At 37.8% G+C, this 22,731-nt stretch overlaps 1 protein-coding gene across 4 annotated transcripts in view; it reads left to right on the top strand.

Moving 5' to 3' along the window:
* ZEB2 (zinc finger E-box binding homeobox 2) overlaps positions 1-22,731 on the top strand; it is a 130,918-nt gene that overhangs the window by 106,373 nt on the left and 1,814 nt on the right. For 3 of the 4 annotated variants that reach the window (XM_048868824.2, XM_075117822.1, XM_048868823.2), the window contains 6 exons: positions 2,177-2,365; positions 3,063-3,277; positions 5,704-5,812; positions 7,166-9,135; positions 11,183-11,363; positions 22,543-22,731. The exon at positions 22,543-22,731 is cut by the window's right edge and continues 1,814 nt beyond it. In XM_048868824.2, the coding sequence (XP_048724781.1) occupies positions 2,177-2,365; positions 3,063-3,277; positions 5,704-5,812; positions 7,166-9,135; positions 11,183-11,363; positions 22,543-22,731 (2,853 nt within the window). The remainder of the gene's footprint in view (positions 1-2,176; positions 2,366-3,062; positions 3,278-5,703; positions 5,813-7,165; positions 9,136-11,182; positions 11,364-22,542) is intronic. The other variant, XM_075117821.1, reaches the window with a different exon arrangement.

Genomic DNA, 22,731 nt, shown 5'->3' with positions numbered 1-22,731 from the left:
TTATTTATCTCAACATGGTAAAAGAGGATTTGATTTGATCAGTTCAATGTGTGGTGCTTGCATAGTGCAATGATGGGCCAAACCAGCTCCTCAAATTCAAACTCCTTCAGCATTTTAGAATGGCAGTTGAATAACAATCTCACTCATTCATCAGCCACGTTGTCCATCTTCAGTATGGCTGATGTATATTGGAGAATGTCTGGGGAAGCTTGCACTGCAGCTGTACATCCTGCATACCTGTTCCAAGGATAAACAGAGGATTTTTATCTCTTGCTCAGCACCTTTCATGGGCCCGGTCTTATTTTATCCCAGCTGATTTCATCCATTGCTAATCTTGACCCACATTTAGGGACACCACTGTGTTTTTAACTCATTCTCAGCAGGCTGTACATTGAGGAAAGACGCTGTATAGTCAGGGGAACTGGAAATTCTAATTGGCTAGAGCCATGAGATTGTTGCCAGAATTACCTCCATCTGTAAATTATATCAAGGCACTTCCTGGGGTATATGGGCAGCAAACGAAACTATGCTGAACTATCATCTTGCATTTTGACAAAAAAAATTCTTATAAAAACTGATTTTGTTTGTTTGTTTTTAGGTAAATTTGATATATTTTATCATTTCTCTCCATTATCCATTTCTTATAACTAAAATATGGTAAAATTCTACTTTGGGGAAAACAGAAATGTTCAACTGTTTTACCAAGGGCAAAATTTTCCACATTCAGAGAACACACCACTCTTGCCTGCAACTTCCATTTTTGTAAAAAAGTGAAAAATTGAGGCAAAGCTGCTAATGGTTCAAAAACACAATGGACTTGGTTTGTTTCTCACTCATACTGGTTTTGTACTGTTGTAATTCTTCTTGGGCCCGATTCTTCTGACCCACTAGTTTTACACTGATGCAACTCCACTGCCTTCACTGGAGTCATTCCTGATTTACGCTGGTGTGAAGGAGAGTAGAATCATGCCTGTTTTACTTTTGACTGGTTCATGAAAAATCAAATATATGACAATTTTTGCTTTCTTATTTGTCCTACACAAAAATACATTAAAAATGTAATTGATCGTAAACTATTCATTTAATTTATGGTCAGTTAAAAATAACTATCTGAAATTCACTGCCACCGCTCATTGTCTTTATTTTAAAAATTAGAGAAAGAAAATGGTCTATTTCCCAGTTCTCCTCTGGTTGCATTAATATTTGTCTGTAATGTCCCAGACTTTACAATATTCAGATGCTGGGAGAAGAAATGCATGTTGTTAGCAACAGAATATTTTGTGGTTGAGAACATATTATATTTCATGGACGTTGCACGGACAATAAAAAAATAGGTTTACATTTAAAAAAAAAAAGCAAAACTCCAGCACTGACTGTAAAAGTGGTTTTAGGCTCTGTATCCCACTTATGGGCTGGAAACATGTGGTTCTATTTGTAAAATTGTACAGAGCAACACATTTTTTAAACAATGTATTTTCCCATTGTAAATTACCCAGAGATGAATTTTCCAGGAAGAAAAATAAGGTTGATGTTATGAATTTTAAAGAAAGTAACATTTTGTTCTTGTATAAAAAAAAATAAAAATAAAAATAAAATGGCACAAGACAAGGCAGTTTTGAAGGGGTGATTGGTTGTGTGCTTCACTACTCACACAATTAAAGACCTACACCTGTGAGGTGCTGAGCACCTTATGCAGAGAGCTGAGCATCCGCAATTTAGTAGGAGTCAGTGGGAACTGAGCAAGAAGAACAGATAGAGTAGAGGTCCCTAAGGTCTCAGTTCTGCAAGTTACTCTGAGCAGGTGGACTCCTGTACCTACACAGAGAGCCACTGAATTCACAGGAGTTCCCTGAGGTCCAAAGGTCCATCCATGCAAAATAACTTGCAGTATCAAGGCCCAGTAGACTTCTGCTTCCCTGATTCATGAATGGTCTCATTTATGTAATTTGGCCCAATCCTACTTCCATCAAAGTCAATGGCAAAGCTCCCATTGACTTCGTTAGAAGCTGGAGCAGGCCGAGTGAGACTAAAGTCTGCAGCATCATCAGGCTCAAACCACAGACTTGTAGCTCCAGCGCAAGTGTCAGCATTTCTTGCAAACAACCATATAAACTTACCCAATCTTACAGGGAAAATGCACTCAAAACCACTTCTTTTTCCCTTCCCCCAATTTTAGTTAAGAATGCAAATTGCACGTCGGACTTTGAGGAATATTTTGCCAAAAGGAAACTGGAGGAAGGAGATGGGCATGCAGTCAGCATAGCAGAGTACCTACAGCGCAGTGACACAGCCATTATTTACCCAGAAGCCCCTGAAGAACTGTCTCGCCTTGGCACTCCAGAGGCCAATGGGCAAGAAGAAAATGGTGAGGCTGTAATTCATTTTTAGCCACTATCCTGACTTCTTGCAGCTGTTGCAATTATAAATGCACTACATGCCTGGGTGTTTACCTTAAAAATTGAAGAGCAGCTGCAGAGGCATGGAATTTCATGAGCAAATATTGGAACTGTAATTTTAGTGTATTGTGATTTTTTTAGTCAGCAAATTATTTTGTAGATGAAATAAAGAGCAAGAACAATTAAAGCTTAATTTAAAAAGGAAAAATGCTCTCTCTATGGTTTTAAGTTTCTGAACTATTGAATTTTTACATGAGAAATTTAGGATTATTGACCCATAACTCTCTTACTTCTCGATGAATAATTCAAAAAGTGTCCATGAGAATGATTTGGCCGGTGTCATATTAATATAACAGGTTAAAATGGAATGCAAATCATCAATTGATTGAGAAAAATATTTCTTTGTTTTTCAGCTATTTAAGTCTTCCAAAAAGCGAGAGTAAGGACTTTAATTAATTTTCTAGCACAGTACGAAATGATTCATACAAGTTTGTTGTGGGTGTGGAAGGGGACTGGTGTGCTCTGAAGCCAGTTTGAAATGATGGCACTCTAGTGTAGCAGATTGCAGTGATTCCTGTCATACCATCCTGGGCAATAAGCCCATTAGCTGCCATTGATTTACTGACCTTTTGGCCTGCTTCTCTCTCTCTTGTCTCTCGGCTACAGACCTGCCACCTGGAACTCCAGATGCTTTTGCCCAACTGCTGACCTGCCCCTACTGCGATCGGGGCTACAAGCGTTTGACATCACTGAAGGAGCACATCAAGTACCGCCACGAGAAGAATGAGGAGAACTTTTCTTGCCCTTTGTGTAGCTACACGTTTGCCTACCGCACCCAGCTCGAGCGGCATATGGTGACGCACAAGCCAGGGACAGATCAGGTGGGGGGTTGGTTTTAAGTGATTTCCTTCTATAATAACCCCTTAGAGAAACGATATTGCTTTGATTGGCAATCATTATTAATTTTTCATGGCATTTTGAAGATGCAGATCTTTTAATGGTAATAGCTTTAATTGAGGTCTAAATGATTTTTTGATGGTCTCTTCTAATATGATTTAATAGTCTTATGTTCACGATCGAATGAGTGTGTTAATTTCTAATTTAGAAATTTTATTTGCACTTTAACTTGACTTTAGTTTCGTTTTTATGTTCCTCAAAAAGTGAACAAAACTGTGGTATTTTAATTATACAGTATTAAACATCTCAGCAATTTTAATTCCATTTTTCACCTAGTTTTACTTCGCAATTTTTGCGAGTAGGATCTCAAAGACATAGTAAAAGATCTACTAATATTTTTTTCATTATTTTTGAATAACCTTTTCAAGCACATAAAATTATGCATATTTTGTATTCTAGTTTTTAAAATAAAATTACACATTTTTAGAGTAAATCTTTCCATAAAATGTATAGATTATGTTTTTTGAGTATACCAATAACATATACACACATTAGGATTGCAGTATCACTATAATTTATATATCCTACCAGTATATCTGTTATAAATCAAAATGATTTTTCCTTGATATGATGAAAGTAATCTTACAACATTACTGCTTTGCATTATTTAGTTCATTTCACAATTACATTTAAGCCAATGCTGTGTGTCTTGAACAGGTGACTGAAGCAAACTGATTACTCAAAAGGACTGTATTCCAAAGCTTTTTACAAACTATACGAAAACTATTTCTTCTGTTATAGAGAATTACCTCTGATAACGGGTGTTATGGAGTGTTGTAATAGAAACTCAACTGGTGTGTCTTAAACTTAAATAAATGAGTGTGTGCATGTGTCAAATTATATAGGCCTTATACCATATTAATTTTTCTGAAACAACTAAAAATCATAATCAGCTATATATCTTTTGATAGATTTTTCTCAGTGTAAGGTAAATTCAGTTAGGCAAACATACATCTTCTAATCATGCAGTTTTGCAATTAGCATTTTTAAGAGAACAGTATCTCTTCCTTGATCTTAAATCAATATAAATGATTCTGGTGCAGTTTCTCAGATCGCTTCCTTTTCAGGGTTTTCTGGTAGGCAAATACATTCTCAGATACAATTTTTTTAATCTAACACAATCTGAGGATTTTCCCCCCTTTTGCTTTATATTATTAAAAACACTGGGTTAAAATTCCTAGATATTTATCCAACATAACTGTCTGAAATTTCACATGCAAGAGTCTGATTGTGTTGGCGCATTATGAATGGTAGCTTTGGTGTTGAAAAGTCCCCTCATTTGCTCATGGCATTTACAATTAGTAAATTAAAATGATTGTATCATATTAACAGTGGCACAACTAAAGTTTATAGTAGTCCTCTGAGGGCTATGGGGGGAGACAAAACAGCTGTTGCTGTTTGTTTATGCAACTCAGCAACATATGAGCGCTGGTCCCTCAATGGCGCTCGGCGGGCTGGGCTCTGCTTGATCTTTGAAGGTTGCTGCTGTTTGAACAAACCTCCCTGTGTCCCATGTAACACCATCTGTCTCACTAGGAATGTGGGAAGATTCAGCACACCCTAGCAGTTGTCATACCGTTTCTATGCTGTCTTTTTCGCAATAGGCTTTTGTGTCATTGCTACTTGAAAAAAGCTGACCTCCTACCTTGAGCATCCAGAGTGGATGACTGTATTTTTTTTCTTAATTCAAAGTCACAGTGCTTTTCTCACTTGTTCAAAAAGGTCAGCTGTGTTTGATTATATCTTTATGCTGCTTTTAACTTGTCCTTTCAACCAAGTTCTCTCTTGTTTTGCCCCTACTCCTTAGCACAGCACTGGGGGGGAAGAGAACCCACCATAAGAAAGGTAGCTGAAATCTTTCCTGCTGGTTTGTGATAAAAATTTTCCAGCAGCTACAGCTTCATGCTGAAGATATTGTTGCTTATATTTGATAATGAATGAAATCTGATATGTAATACTGTATTTTCTACTAGTGCAGTAAACAGGATTTTTAAACAAGAGGCGTTCCACATGTTTAGAAGACACTAGGAATAATAAGAACCACAAATATTTTTACAGATCAGTTTCTCTCATCATGAGATACCTTAAAGCAACACATTTCTGATGAGAGACTTAGGAAATAATTCTAAAGCAAATATTGAATGCTCATATGAAAGCACTTTCGCATTTGTTTCGGTTTACTGCCAACATTTTGATTTTTATTGCAACACTGATGAGACATATAAATGTACGTGCAGACCTTTTGGTTTGCCTGATAAGTAGAGAGTTAAATTAATTTTGTTTTTTTTTTAACTAGAAAACTCTTGGTTCCTCTTGCATAAAATTCATATCAGAATCTTTTCTCTCCAAGCACCAAATGCTGACCCAAGGAGCAGGCAATCGCAAGTTCAAATGCACTGAGTGTGGCAAGGCCTTCAAATATAAACACCATCTGAAGGAACACCTGCGAATTCACAGTGGTGAGTAGCGGAGGTGCTGCTGTTCTCATTTGCATTTTGTTTAATTAGCTGAGTTTTAAAGATTGCTTAAAATTTACACAGTTCTGTTCGTAGCTTCTTAGAGATACTAAGGTATTTCATAAAAAATATCTGACTCATTCTCATTTATCATGCTGTTAATAGCATGGTCTTGCTGTAAGATTTTGATATAATAACGCTTGTTACAAAAAATAATAGATCCTTTGTTATGCTGCTTGAGTCAGAGGAATTCAGAAATTTTTGTTTTAGTTGGCTCTTGGAGGGATCAAATTTTTAAAAAAATGAAAATGCCCAAGTGGAAATAAATGAAATATGGCTCATTTGTTGGGATAATGGACATCTGAGGAATGACTCATATTATATTGCAAGCTAAGGCATTTTTTTTCTATCTAGCTATCAATCTACCTATTTAGCTAGGCTGGGGCCTGATCCATAAATCTAATCTTTACAAGGTGACCCTTTTGTCCACACAGAGACCTGTTGAGCTCTTCCCAGCCACAAAGGTCCACCTGTATGGATGTGATTACTGAATCAGGACCCAATTTTTTATACAGTGCCCATCCTTGTAGTATCTGAATGCATTTTTGAGAAGGCTGAATTGAATTTAAGCTTTATGGATTTGACTGCACTACTTAGCAGAAGACTTATCTACATGTGACAAATAATACAATTTTTCAGTCAATCTGGTGACTTTCAGGCATTGTATTGTCAAATGGGAAACAATGATTTATAATTGGCCTCAGAAGTGCTAAGATTAAGGCCTTACACCTAAACTACAGTGCACATCATTAAAAACTCACCTATCACTTTCCAAGCTATCTGCAATAACAGTATCATCTACTCTTAGAATATGTGGCACTAAGGAGTGACAAATGAGTTTTAATTGTGCCCACTGTATCTAGGAGGTGACAGGGCTCTACATAACCAGAGTCCCCATGTATACATTCCTTTAGCAGCACATGTAATGCCACTAATAGCACTGCATCACTAACAGAACCGCGACAGAATTGCTTGGCTATCACAGGCATGGAGTCAGCCAGGTGAGATCACTCCCATTTTGCATAAGTCCCCACAAAAGCTAGGATCACCTTGAAACAAGAAGATTCCACAGAGGTGATACAGGGAGAGGTGCTGGGCTCAGCCATGTTCATAGGATTCTTAGGCACCCAGAATAAGTAATCAGTGGGGTAGGATCGTTACCTCTCTCTTCCTATTAGCCAGTGGCAACATCAATATCTATTTAAGTAAATGTATAAGATCAATTGTTATAACAGTAACAATAATAATAATAATAATAAATAATATATTAATGTTTGGTTTTAATTATCGTTTTAGGTGAGAAACCATATGAGTGTCCAAACTGCAAGAAACGTTTCTCCCATTCTGGCTCCTACAGTTCGCACATCAGCAGCAAGAAATGTATTGGCTTAATCTCTGTAAATGGCAGAATGAGAAACAATATCAAGACGGGTTCTTCTCCTAATTCTGTATCTTCCTCTCCTACTAATTCAGCCATCACACAGCTGAGAAACAAGCTGGAGAACGGCAAACCACTTAGTATGTCTGAGCAAACAGGCTTACTGAAAATTAAAACAGAACCACTAGATTTCAATGAATACAAGGTTCTTATGGCCACACATGGGTTTAGTGGAGCTAGTCCTTTTATGAATGGTGGACTTGGAGCAACCAGCCCATTAGGAGTTCATGCTTCTGCTCAAAGTCCAATGCAGCACTTAGGTGTAGGGATGGAAGCACCACTACTTGGGTTTCCTGCAATAGGCAGTAATTTAAGTGAGGTGCAGAAGGTCCTACAGATTGTGGACAACACGGTTTCCAGGCAGAAAATGGACTGCAAGGCCGAAGAGATCTCAAAGCTGAAGGGTTATCACATGAAGGATCCATGCCCTCAAACAGAGGAACAAGGAGTTACTTCCCCTAATATTCCACCAGTGGGTCTTCCAGTAGTGAGTCATAATGGTGCCACTAAAAGTATTATTGACTATACATTAGAAAAAGTCAATGAAGCCAAAGCTTGTCTCCAGAGTTTGACCACAGACTCAAGGAGGCAGCTCAGTAATATTAAAAAAGAGAAGCTGCGAACCTTAATAGATCTGGTAACTGAAGATAAGATGATAGAGAACCACAATATATCCACTCCATTTTCATGCCAGTTCTGTAAAGAAAGCTTTCCTGGTCCCATTCCCCTGCATCAGCATGAGCGTTACCTGTGTAAGATGAATGAAGAAATCAAGGCAGTCCTTCAACCTCATGAAAACATGGTTCCCAACAAACCTGGAGTGTTTGTTGATAAGCAAGCCCTCCTGTTGTCATCAGTACTTTCTGAGAAAGGAATGACTAGCACCATCAATTCATACAAGGACCACATGTCTGTACTTAAAGCATATTATGCTATGAATATGGAACCCAACTCTGATGAACTACTGAAAATTTCCATTGCCGTTGGCCTTCCTCAGGAATTTGTGAAGGAATGGTTTGAACAAAGAAAATTCTACCAGTATTCAAGTTCCAGGTCACCATCACTGGAAAGGACCAGTGCCAAGGCGGTGCTGGCTGCCACTAACACTCCCACTAAAGACTCTTTGTCAGCCAGATCTCCAGTAAAGCCTGTGGACTCTATAACTTCACCATCTATAGCTGAACTCCACAACAGTGTTACTAATTGTGATACTCCTCTCAGGCTAACAAAACCTACACATTTTACCAATATTAAACCAGTTGATAAATTGGACCACTCCAGGAGCAATACTCCTTCTCCTTTAAATCTTTCTTCCACATCTTCTAAAAACTCCCATAGCAGTTCTTACACTCCAAACAGTTTCTCCTCTGAGGAGCTTCAGGCTGAGCCTTTGGACTTGTCTTTACCAAAACAAATGAAGGAACCCAAAAGTGTTATAGCCACAAAGAACAAAACAAAATCTAGTAGCATAAATTTAGACCACAACAGTGTTTCTTCATCATCTGAAAATTCAGATGAGCCGCTGAACTTGACTTTTATCAAGAAGGAGTTTTCTAATTCAAATAATCTGGATAAAAGCACTAACCCAGTGTTTGGTATGAACCCATTTAGTGCCAAACCTTTATACACAACACTCCCACCACAAAGCGCATTTCCTCCGGCCACTTTTATGCCACCAGTCCAGACCAGTATTCCTGGGCTGCGACCATACCCAGGACTAGATCAAATGAGCTTCCTACCACATATGGCCTATACTTATCCAACTGGAGCAGCTACTTTTGCTGATATGCAGCAAAGGAGAAAGTTCCAGCGGAAACAAGGATTTCAGGTACATAGTCATAATTGGTTTGTTTTGAAAGGCTATATTTCAGTATCCCTTGTCATGTCCTTTTATATAAAAAGAATAGTTCCCAAAGTTAAATGAAACCTTTCCAACAGACATAGCAGAATTTTAGCTTGAACTTGAAATTGAAAAGTATGGTGGGAACATTTATTCAAAACAGAAGAAATATGAACACATTTAATGTTTAGCTTTTAATTTCATTAAGGTTATATTTGTCTTCCATGAGAATTTTATATACCTGACAATGGCCCAGAGAATCCTCATTGACAGAAAACACTGCGCTGTACCTCCATAATGGCTCTATACCACTAAAAGTCCCATAGGCTCCCTAGCACCATGACTTCATTGGAACTGCTCTGCCTGGAAGTTCCCCCAGCTCATGGCAGCCTCCAAGACCCACAAGAAGGGCTCCATATTTTCTTAACTAGTTTCTATGAAGCCAGAGAAGGGACAATGTGTATCCCTACCTTGGCCCTGCCTCAGGCCAACCTACACCTCCCCTCAGCCCATCCAGTTCCCATTACTTACCCCTACATTGACTTACCAGACAGAGGTTTGCAGGAGGGCCAGAAATGGAAAGGAATGGTCTGTGGAAGTGGCACCTGAGCCTGCCCATTTCCATGTAAAGTCCTCTCCATGTTTATATCTAAGGGGCATGATTTGGGTTACATTTGTTAGTTCTTGGGTATGATCCTATATTCCTTTCTCAGGTAAACTCTCATAGAAGTCAATGAGTAAAGGGTATATGATCTGGTCACTTAGGTACTTAGGTGCCAAAGGGTTGGTCTAGACTAGAGAAATCACTGTCCTCTTCAGATATTCATAGTGTGTAAGAATATACATGTGTGTATGTATTAAAATATAATGTACACAGTTTAGTTAAATGAGTTTAACTGATTATAGATGAATAAGTTTTTACATTTGTGGACATTCCCCTATGACCTATTATGCTCCATTTGTAATTTTACTAACAATGTCTTATAGTTTCAAATGTGAAAATCAGGTATGGCTTAACGTTATAGCCTGTAATCCCTCTTTGCACAATAGGAGCATAAATAGCACTGCACCTCCATAACAGCTGTTCCACTATTCCAATTTACAGTACATCTGCCCTCTTTCTAAATGTATTTAAGCCTATTTAATCTTCTCTAATATTAATTAGTGCAAACCTAGTCTAAGAAAACTGAACTGTGTGATAGCAAATGGAAATGTATGTTATCATGCAAGTTTGCACTCTCTTTGGATCAAGACAAAATAAATATAAAGAAATTTAATAATTTACTGATCCACATTCATTATTGCTTAATGCTGAAGGCTATTTTAACATAGATAGAACATTGATAAAAAGTGTTATTAATATTCCCTATTTCAAATTACAAAATTAAATATAAAAATATAGCTTGAGGCCTTTAGTTGGGAGACATACATTTAAATGGATTGCATAATAATAACATTTTGTACCTAAATATAAAATTCAATTAAAATCTTTCTACAGATACAGAATATATCTATGGTTCAGTGTTTTGACAGAAAAGATCTCTAGTTGTTCCTTACATTTATTTCATAAAAGATATTAAAATACCTTTTATGATCTTTGAATGTAGTTCTTTACATTATCATTTCCTGCTCCCTGAAATACTTAGCATCTGTATCGTAAACACTCTCTGTTTAGATAATTCATACAGCTTCTTACTACACAGTGTTCAAAAGAAGACAGAGTTTTCTAAGGCAGTTGAAGACCAAGAGGGACAGTGAACGAAGCAGATGTTCCTTGGTAGCAAGGTCCAGTCCTGTAAACATTTTCTATTGGGCATAGTTATTATCATGAGTAGCCCATGAGCCAATGAGACTAGTCATGGTATTGAGCACTGTGCTTGGAAGTTTTAGCAGGATCAGGCCCCTGCTGGTTATAATTTTAAGTCTTATAGAATAGCTCCCTAATTCTATATACTGTAGGAAGACAAGATGCAGCAGTAAGCCACAAAATACAGGAAGCACAGTGTTTTACATAAACAATTTGGTTATATCGCAGGGAGAATTGCTTGATGGAACACCAGACTACATGTCAGGCCTAGACGACATGACAGACTCTGACTCCTGTCTGTCCCGAAAGAAGATCAAGAAGACAGAAAGTGGCATGTATGCATGTGACTTATGTGACAAAACATTCCAGAAAAGCAGTTCCCTTCTGCGACACAAATATGAGCACACAGGTATGAATGCCTTAAATGTGTAGTTAGACTTTCATTGCATGTTGTACATTTCATAATATTTAATGAGTACACTTCTGTGACATAAGATGCAGCATATGCTGAGACTTTCAACAAGGAAGAAATAATGTGTTTTGCTTAGCTCAGACTGACTTTTTTTCTTTACTTGTTTATTTGTTGTTTGTGCTTTTTTGTTTTTGTTTTGTTGCATCTTAATATCTTTTTTGCTCACCCCAAAATACAATGTAGAGACTATGAGCCCAATCCTGACAGATCTTGTCCCACTGAAGGCAATGGGAATTGAGGGCACTCAGTAGCTCACAGGATAAATCCCTGTATTAACAAATTTCAAGTAAGGCTGGCCCAGTTGCATAGTTAGAGAATGAAATTTAATATATTACAAGGTCTGGAATGAGGAGTGATATTGTTGTATCTTACTCAGGATCTTATCCCGTACCATTTAAATCAATAGAAAAACTCCCTTTGCCTTAATGTAACGTGTAAAACCTGTCCCTCAATGAGCTATTTAAAGAGAGTAAATCCCTCTCATTGGCCTGGGATGCCTAAAGGGAAGAGAGGTTGCATCTTACTTTTTCACTTTTTACTGCCTCATTTTATAGCAATTGTTAACTATTTCCAAGTGCAGTTGGTATTGACTACAGTGAAGAACGGGTGGAGGTTAATGTAAAATGGGACCCTAAATAAAGAAGTATGTAAAAGCCCTTCAGTCCCCACTTACATTGGCTATGATAGACTATATCTCCTTGAAGATGATCGTTCCCTTGACTTGAGCCCAGGGCAGAACTGGATTAGGAAATGAAAAGCTCACAGAGGAACACACTTTAATTCAAAATATTTTGGAAAGAAGAAAAACAGGAATTGGGCTCCAAAAAACAATACAAACAGCTAGTTACATCAGACAACATAAAAATGTGATATCAGTTACCATGTTTCAGGAAAGATGCCAACCTCTAACTGCTTAGGGTTAGGAAACTTTTACCTTGGCACAGTGCTTCCAAAACATGAGGTTTCCTGCTTTAGGAAAATGAAATGAGTCGCACCTTCCCATTCTCCTTCAACCACACTATGTGTGGTTAAAAATCTACACACCTCAATTAAAACATCTTCCATGTCCCCACACCCTTGGCTAGTACTTCATGCCCCCTCCCCTCACACACACACACACATATTTCGGGAAACCCATCTGTAGATCTTTATAATGTGATACCTCCTCTCCTTTCTTACCTGCCTTGAGGAGCTGTAAAACAGTTAACAAAGTTGACATTTAAAGTATCATCACTGGCATCTGAGGTTCCACCCATTGAAATAAATTTCACCTCAGAGCTAGTGTATCAAGCTCTCTGCAAACTCAGGCAGACCTTTCTGAACTGATTACACTCACTTCACATTTTGAAGGTTTGTTTCACAGCCGTAACAGCTGGAGAAGGAGTTTTCTTTAAAATGAAAGCTGAGCCTCTGGATTACAATTTAATAGTCTGTCGGCCCTCTGCCCCATATCCTTTGCATTTTCTTGGGGTGGTACATCCCACACTTTGAGAAACATTGCCTTATAGGCAAGTATTTTTACAATTGTTCATTATGGGGTTTCTAGCATCTTCCTCTGAAGCATCTGGTGCTTGAGCATCTGGTGCTTATCACTGTCAGAAACTGAATACTGGAGTATCATTAGTCTGATCCTGCATGCCAGTTCCTATTGTCCTAAATCAGGAGGACTCATAATAAAGACAGCAAACAGTGGGGTAACATTACCCTCCACCCTACAATCATGATTCTGAGCCTACAGAAATGCCCGTGGTAATCTTCTTAAAGCTGCAGGTAAAAATAAAAAGGAATTTGAAGAGACATTTTAGAAAATGCTAGTGGTATTGTTAAAACTGAGTTATAAAAAAATTATGTTTTAAAAAAACTATTAACGTTTGGCATGGAAATTTAGCGTCTGAGGAACTGATGGTGCCTTAGATAAATTTCAGCCCCTTGTTATCAGTCCTTCTTACACTTTAGTTCTAATTTTTTAGCTAAATCCCATACAGAAAAATAGGAGGGAAGTTAAAATGCACATGGGATTAGGAAGAAAATTAAAAGCAACATTCTGGACCCAACTGGTTGGTTCACTGCTGAAAATGAGTTTCACATTGCGTTATTCAGATCAAATTGTTTATTCCATATAAGAAGCGTTGAAGACTTTACGTCCCTGCACCTCTCCTTTCCTGAATTATTTTATTACAGCCATCTGCAAACATTATGGTTTACTACATGACTACCGTAAAGCTCTTATGTTAGAACTGGCCTTCACATATATCGGGATCTGGACATATGGTCCAGTCCCATAAAGTTGGTAGTCCATAAGGTAGACAGACGTACAGTGGAAAGGCTGAAAATTTGACACATTGAAATGCAAGCAGTCACATTGATTTTCAAAATTAACTGTTTGCAAAATCAAAAATATGTTCTGGTATATGAAAAGGACTACCTACTGCCTTAAGAAACAGTGTCCAACTATAGGGTAGTAACTTTCCTCTCATAGAGTAGAATAATAGAATATCAGGGTTGGAAAGGACCTCATTTAGTCCAACCCCCTGCTCAAAGTGAGACCAATCCCCAATTTTTGCCCTAGATCCCTAAATGGCCTCCTCAAGGATTGAACTCATAACCCTGGGTTTAGCAGGCCAATGCTCAAACCACTGATCTATCCCTACACCTTCTCCTTTGCTGCTCTGCTTCTCTTGGCTTTTCAACTATATGTCTATCAATTTTATGGGATTGAGCCTTATGATCTAGAACATATATATGGTATCATATGGAACACGGCAGAACTACAGTATATCAAAGCTCTAGTGGCATTTACAGAGAGGAAGGGGGGGTCTTGTGGCAAAAGCGTAGATGCTGATACTATGAGATCTGTGTTCTCTCCTGCTTTGCCTCAGACTTCCTCTGTGAATTTGAGCAAATTACTTAATTTCTCTCTCATCTTCTCCTATCTGTAAAACAGGGAGAAATTACACCAGCCTGCCTCTCAGGGGTGTTGTGAATCTTAATTCAAGCACACTGAAATCCTCTGATGGAAGTTGCTATATAAAGTGCAAAGTATTATTATGAATGTATTTTATTTTATGGAACTTCCAAACATCATATTGTACAGGGTGTGTGGAAGCTTTGCATACCTTGATTTAGCCTGGCCTTAATAGCTCATTCACTACCTTTGGAGGCGTGCAGTAATTGAATCTTACGATAAAGATGACGTTTACAACCACTGTGATTCAAAAGAAATCCAAAATTGCAAAGTTTTTCTTCATTTGCCCGTTTTGTTAATCTAAGTGAGTTTCAAATTGTTTTGATACTTTTGGAAAAAGCTATAGTTATGAAGCTACAATTGCATCTTTTAAGATATATGAGAAATTTCAATCTGTGTCTAAGGCAAGACACTTTGTACTGCACTTAACTTCTACTTCTGGATTCTGGATCATTATAACAGTCGGCCAAAAGTTTTCAATTTCAAAAATTTAATGAAAATTTTTCACAAAATGTTCCTCTTTTTTGCCCATCTCTAATCTTTATCCCTTTTACTTCATTTAAAAAATGTCTTTTGGGGCAGTCAGAATGCTTCCTGACCTTCCTAGAGTAACACAAATAGAGAACCCAGCTTGTGAATATTTGATCCCTTCTGAAGTTTGCTATTGGATTCCTATTTTATTTCACTTTCCCAGATAGTCTCTTTAGAATGGTCTTGGTGCTCTCTTATTACAGCAGTTATAGCCATGAGATGGCAGGACATTTTTATAAAACGTAACAGGGCTAAACCTTAATCATAACTGATGGGCTCATTTTAACCTGCTGACACATTAATCACATATATTATCTATTGATGCTGTTGTCTTTGTCTGAACCTATACTAAAAATCTGCAGGTTGTCAGGTCTCTGCTTTATTGTTTGATCAATCAATGAAATCTTTCATTATTAATACCTTTCAGATCTATATGGTATAACCAGAGGTTAGCCAGTGCTAGAACAGTCAGATACAGTGGGCTGGATACTCTGATCTGAAAAATTTACTGTCCAGGCTGACTCTGGAGAATTACCCAGGCCAGGGGAAAATTCTGTAGGAGTAAAGTTAGGGAAGGTAGCATAACCACACTGTCTGTTGCCAATTACCTCACCCCACATTTGGCTGGAGGAGAAAGAGAAAGTGTTTTTGGGGAGGCCTAGGTAGCTCTTGGATGTCGGAGTGGAAGGGGTATGTGATGGAGCTGAGCTTCATAATGCCTGATCCTCCACTTTTATGGAAGCAGCAGAAGCAGCATAGGTTAGAGTAAGCCCCCTGTGCTCCAGCTTTTGTCAGGGCTGAGGATCAGACAGCTAGAATCAGCTCCCTGTGGCTACCACTGTCCATTATGTCCAAGTGCAGCTCAAATGTAGTGAAGAACTGGGGCCAGAGGGACTACAATCCATAATTTTGTAACTTCTGAGATATGTCATTGCCTTTCTGAAAAACAATTTTGGATAGGATCTGAGCTCTGTAAAATGCTGCCACCTGTAACTTAACTTGCACAAAGAGGACTCGTGTTATTGCTGAATGAATTGCATTGGTTCTCCCAGGTTTATAATATGGTACACATTTTGGGACCAGTGTATCAGAGTGCCTGTCCTGGGGCCAGATTCTTGACTTCAAAAGGTTGTTTGACTTCAAGTGGAGCCATGTGTTCATGTTAGAATGAGAGCCTTTATAAGATCATAGTTACTTAAAATCACCTGACACTGCTTTGTATTTAGGTTATAAATAGAAAATTATTATAGCAAATGCTAGGTAGCACCGTGAGTTAGTGCTTCAGTTTTTCTCCTCTGGAGACATGGGAACAGACCCTGACTCTGGTCACAAGTTAAAATTAGTCAGGTAGTTTCATTCTCCTTCTCTTTTGTTTATAATATTTAACCATAACAAAATTCAGTACAATTGTCATTTTCTGCTGTGGAGAGGCCCAGAACAGAAATAGTAGCAATCTTGCATTATAAGATAGCTATTATGAGGGTGAATGTGCATATGAAGAGCCACAAGATTGAATAAAGAGTTAGAAAACCTGCCTTTTAGTGATAGACTCAAGGAGCTCAATCTATTTAATTTAACAGAGAGAGGGTTAAGTGTGACTTGATTACAGTACATAAGTCCTACATGGGGAACAAATATTTGATAATGGGCTCTTCAATCTAGAAGACAAAACATGATCTAATGGCTGGAAGTTGAAGCTAAATAAATTCAGACTGGAAATAAAGCTTACATTTTTAACTGTGAGGCTAACTAAACATTGGAACAACTTACCAAGGGTTCTGGTGGATTCTCCATCACTGGCAATTTTAAAATCAAGATTGGGTGATTTTCTAAAAGAGATGCTGTAGGGTTTATTTTTGGAAATTCTATGGCCTGTGTTATATAGGAGGTCATACTTAATGATTACTATTGTCCTTTTCGGCCTTGGAGTCTATGAATCTTTTATCGGGAAATCAACTTCCAGTACTTCCAGGTATCAATCAGGTCAGAAATGCTGGATGGAATTATGCTTTCTTTAAAAAAAAAAAAAAAAAGTGGGCCTGAAAAAATGTGCATGCTCTTTGTTTTGAGTGGCCTGGTGTCAAAGATGGGAATCCCAGGCAGATTTGCACAAACCAGTTGGCACAGAGAGTAAACATTTGTCTTCAGGGAGAGGGATCAGAATTCATCATTAAGGGTGAAAGAGGCAGTGTCATCATGGCAGATCAGCAGGTAGGGAAGATTATAGAGGGTATGATAGGAGTGCTAACAGAATGGGGCTTCCAAAAAATAAAGGTCCTTGGGTAGCTGGGCACCTAGCACATGCCTTGTTCTGAATACCAGTTTGGTTTGATTCAAGTTTAGGGGGAAGGTTAGGGTTTATTCTGGCTTCATCACAATCATTTCACCACCAATAGGAATTCTTTGGCAGAGCTGCACAAGGAAACCTGCAGTGTGCCTGCAACACAACAAAAGCTGGAAACATTTGTTTTTTTTAATCGTACCTAGGAATCCCGAAGCCTACAATTGCTGCTTTGTATTACATCATATTCTATTTTATTGCTTATATGGGCTGATGAGGGCCTTATGGCTGGACTTTTACTTTCATCCTTTTCTTTTCCACTGTATATTTTATTAAGGCCTCTTTTTTTTTTTTTTTTTAAGCTTTCATGCTGTTGTTTTATTTCCAGATTGATTCTGTAAACTAAATGTTGTCCTGGAGCTTAGTAGAAAATTAGCTCTCTCTGGATAGTATTCTGAATTCCCAGGTCAGGAGTTTTCCTTATTTAGAGCTTGATTCATACAAATTAACATGCCATTGAAAGATTCTTTCACTTCACTCAAATACAAATTTAGAATTCCCCATTTTATACTCAAATAATGTAAAAAATAGGTAAATTGTGTGCTTGTGAATTTTTTTCTGGAGATAGGCGTCTTCTATTAAAAACAGAACAAGTGTGGCCTGGGCAATTATATATAGATTGCATTTATCTTGCACCTTTGACCCGCTCACTGTACTCTGGCCTTTAATCCATCTCTGCCAGGACTAACTCTAAAATCCCCCCCCCCGCCACGCCCCACGCCCAAGAAGCTGCCTTTAAAAAAGAAAACAAAAATGCCACAAAAATGTTTCCTTCTTTCGTCTTAACTGAGAAATTTCTATTCTTCCCCCATCCCCTTGAAAAAAAATTACATTTGCCTGAGTCAAAAAAAATGGTGATATTTAGTCCAAGACCAGTTACAGATTTAAGATCTGAAGTCTCATAACTTTGCAGAGCTAGAAATAGGAGCTCTCTACCAATGACTATGGCAAATTCAAGGCTACACAGCACTCATTTTTAGACCAAAAAAGTCCAGAGATACTGGAATTTTAGAGATTTTTGTGTATAGAAATGCAATTTTAGGCCATTTTTAGAAGCTTTTCAAACAGATTAGTTGTAATTGTATCTGTCTGTAAACTGAACACAAGTTCCTAAGGGGGCCAGTTTTTGCAGATGGCAGGATACAAAAAAAAAAGTCCAAATATTTGTTTTAAATCTCTCTAAAACATTTATGAACTCGTATGACTGTAAAATATGTAGCATATTGGTGCACAGTGGTATAAATGTTTTATTGGCATCCATTTACGTTGATTTGCATAACTCACAAGTAGCTTCATCAGCCATGAATAATACAGATCATCTCAAATAAGTCCCAGTAAAAGTGCTTAGCGTTGGGCCTAACTGTACTCCCATCGAAGTCATGACATTATACTACAGCACTGTCAGGTATAGTATATTATCTAGATAAGAGAGAGAGACTGTACTTGCAGCCTTCCCCCCACCCCCCACCCCCCACCCCTCCACGTGTGTAACAAAAAAACCCTTCAATCTTATTATATGGCCTATTTAGTCGTAAGAGGGACTATGCCCAAATGATATTTACTTTTTTCAAATGGCTGAAATGTTGAGGTTTGAAAAAAACCTGATGCAAATGTACAGTAATCTGATATATTTTAAAATATTTGTATTAACGTTGTAACAGCTGCATTCTATGCACTGCTAAGATATGTTGTGCGGTACACACAAAGAACTTTGTACCACCTGTCATCTTCTACTGGATCCAAATTTCATGTGTTTGGAAGGACTTTAATATGGATGTAAATGGTAGACAGAAGAGTTCTGCATAGTCTTTCTGGCAATAAATTAATGTACAAAATAAGACATTTTACCTTTTAATTTCTAAATTAATTTTTAAAATAAATATGGATTCTTCCAGGAATTCTAGTTTTGTGCTGGCTGAACTTAGTGGAGTATTTGTTAAGGGAGGGGGTAGAATGAAACAGGAGGTACAGTGTGTTAAGAGCTACAACAGTCAAGAAGACTGTTTGTGTGAGTGGCAGTTGTAATAAACTTACAGGACCTAGAATAGCACCAGACAGCAGGGAAAGGTGGACTGATTGGAGAGGAAGTGGGAATGGCTAGAGAAGTGATTTGGAGGGAGAATTGACTTGTGTTTGATGGCAGCTAAGATCACCACAGTTCAGGCCAGGCAGGTTGGGCACAGTTGGGAGATCGAGGAAGGATTGGGAAAGGAAGGACCATATTGAGTGGCTCAGGTAGATTAGGGATTTCAAAATAAAGCAGGAGCAGGAACACTTACAGAGAGGTAAAACAGCCTGTGATAAGATTTGGGTTGCCGGAAGGGCTGCAACATGTTGATCAGAAAGTGAGATCAGCACTCGGCTAAAAAGACACATCAAAACTAGAGTTGCGCTGAGGAGGTGGTGTATAGATGTGGATTAGGTTGAGATTTCATGCCAAATCATAGTTTGCATACAGATTTGATAGTGCTGAAACCGATATTATAAGATTTCCACCATCTTGAATAAGATTTTGTGCACAACCAAACCAGAATCAGAGAATAGCCTTCTTCTGGTTTTGGATTCAGTCCAAAGCCAAAGTCAGTGGGGCATATTCGGAGCTGGAGTTTCAAATCCAAAACTCCAGTGAAACATAAAGGCTTTCAGTTTCTGAGATTTTGGTTTTGATCTTTGTTTAGTCATAAATAACAAGTAAAATATTGCTGAAATACCTACTTGCAGAATAAACCATAACGGCCAAATACTCAAATATTTCATTCATATTTGGGTTGAATTTTAAATTCAGCTGTAAAGGAATAAAAGAAATATCATTAAACCCTCAAAATATGTGCATGAACTGTTTAAAACCCAGAAGAAAAGATATTTAGACTCCAGCCTGAACTCCATCCATAACTCATCCCCCAATTTCCTTGTCACTATTCTGTTCCTTTTTGTGGTTTCTCCTGTATCCTCCTTTCTGCCAGATCTCTCCAGATAGGGACCTTTCATTTCATAACATAGGATTTTAGGATTCCTAAAGCATTCATTACAGCCACACCTTATTAAACTTAAACTTCCACAGTAGAACTGAAGGGCAGCTGCAACTAGGCGATACAACATTAGCACAAGCTCTGGTCATTCATTCTAAGACTCTTGTTCAAGTAGTTTTTATGTCTGACCTTTTCTCTTCTTGCATTATGTCATTGACTACAAAATAAAAGAGAACAGATTAAATTCATAAAAGCACAGCTTCAGTTTTCCTGGAAGTTAAGATCCTTCAATCCTCCTCAAACATTTTTCTGCTTCCGACTAGATTTCCTTTCCACTGCAATGGTCTGTCAATGAGAGTATCCCATCTACCCAGAGCCTTAGCTCACAACAATTTTCTTGCCTGCCATCCCGTACACATCATACATCACCACATCTCATCTGTGGTTTAAATATATTTTTATGCTCAGACTATTAGGTCTTTATAGTTTTTGTACTGCATCACTCTGTCTTTTTCTCTCACCCTTCCACACAACACATGCTCTTCTAAGAGGTAACAGTTGCCCCACTTTAAGTTAGCTCATGGGCACAACTGACAGGCTGCTCAGGCTCCAACTGTGTAGTTTATTCATGCTCTGGTCACATACTACATCACCTCAGTTTTACAAATGATACTGAAGAACAGGTATAGTAAGACAGCTTCTAGTTATCTACATGTATATGCACATTAGCATGGCCTTTAGGCACTGAATAACAATATTAAATATATTTAGTAATTACTAATTGATGTTTTGTATATTTTTACAGTCGCACAGTTGAACAACACTAAGCTTATAATTTGACATTTAGAAAATGAAAACCAGGCTGAATATACTGTTTGATTTTATTTCAGTATTCTGAAATCTAAGTTGTTTGGTGGTAGGTCTTTACCCAGTGTATGCACCATATGTTGTGTCTGTATGTCTTCCTATTTCATCATGCTTTTCTGAATTTTGTCCCATGGCATCATGCTGACAAGTATTTCTTGTCAGCTCTATTTTGGAATTAAGCTTTAAGCATGGCAGCTATGGAAGGTGTTGAAGGCATTCCAGTACTATTTGTGGCCTGGAATCAACCAGATGTGTTTTAGGGTTGGCATTGGTTTTGAGTTTCAAACATTGGTTAGAAACTGCCTGAAATGCCAAAAGAAATACTGTATTCTGCAGCTGAAGAGTACTTTAGCATTCAATGTGTAGCTGACATCTCATGGAAAACTTTTGGAAAAAAACTCTACTTAGAAACACTTCTGCTTATATGACTTTTTTTTTTCTATTTGCTCATATAGGACAAACCGTCCAGTCCTTGAAGTCAATAGGAGTTTTTCCTGAGTAGGGCTTGAGGTTTTGGGCTCTTCAAATTGTAATCATCTTTGTTATCACAGTTGGTTGCTGTGTATGTGATCATTATGGATCCTGGTCCCTTTGTCCATGGCAAAATTCTCCTTGACTTCAAGAGCACTAAGTCCTATGTCACAAACCTTTCTGTTATTGTTGCTTTTAATATTCTCAATTTATATTATGTACTGAGTCCAGAGTGTTTGGTGCTGTACAAATATAGAGGAAAGAATATTCAATTTAAATCCAACACAGGCAGTTCAGACATATAGCTTACTTAGGCAGAAGGTACAGTACAATGTCAAAGTTGTGCTGATGTTTTGTTTTATTTCAGGGGTGGAATAAGAAGCAGTATTTGTTTCTCTATAGTTTGTTAGATCCTGTTGCATACTCCCCTCCTGAAGTCAAAATCATGTGTTTGTGACATAACAATCAATTTCGTAGCAACTAACTGTGATGTCACAAAGGTATGACGATGACTTCCCATTAAGCATAAGCAGCATGCATAAATACATCATTAAGAAAGAAATGTCTTCTTTGTATGATAATATCCTGAATAATAAAGAAGAAGGGAAAATAAATACTGAATGTATGAGATACAGTCAGCAGAATTATTTATAAATGGGATATTTGTCAAACATTTTCATGGGTGTCAGCTGCTCTCTAAAGCTGCCAGTTTTCCATTGATGTTCTGTGAGTCATTTTCTTTATTATCCTTAGCTGTTTGAGCAAAATTACTACAATCAAAAAACATCCAAAAGTCAAAGTTTATGAAAGTTTTGGGGATTTTGTAATTTTGCTTTCTTTAAAGCATGATGTGGTGTTAAGTGACTGAATTGGAATACTGTATGTCTTATGTTTCTTTCCCCTTTTTTTAAAAAAAGAGGTCAAGAACACTTTCATTCAATAATCACTTTGTAATCTTGTGTTTTCTCCTAGGAAAAAGACCACATCAGTGTCAGATTTGCAAGAAAGCATTTAAACACAAGCATCACCTTATCGAGCATTCACGACTGCACTCAGGCGAAAAGCCCTACCAGTGTGACAAATGTGGCAAACGCTTCTCACACTCTGGGTCTTACTCGCAACACATGAATCACAGGTATTCCTACTGTAAGAGGGAGGCAG

Source organism: Caretta caretta, chromosome 11 (assembly GCF_965140235.1).
Source record: "Caretta caretta isolate rCarCar2 chromosome 11, rCarCar1.hap1, whole genome shotgun sequence".
NCBI lineage: Eukaryota > Metazoa > Chordata > Testudines > Cheloniidae > Caretta > Caretta caretta.
This window is presented reverse-complemented; position numbering and strand designations above follow the sequence as displayed.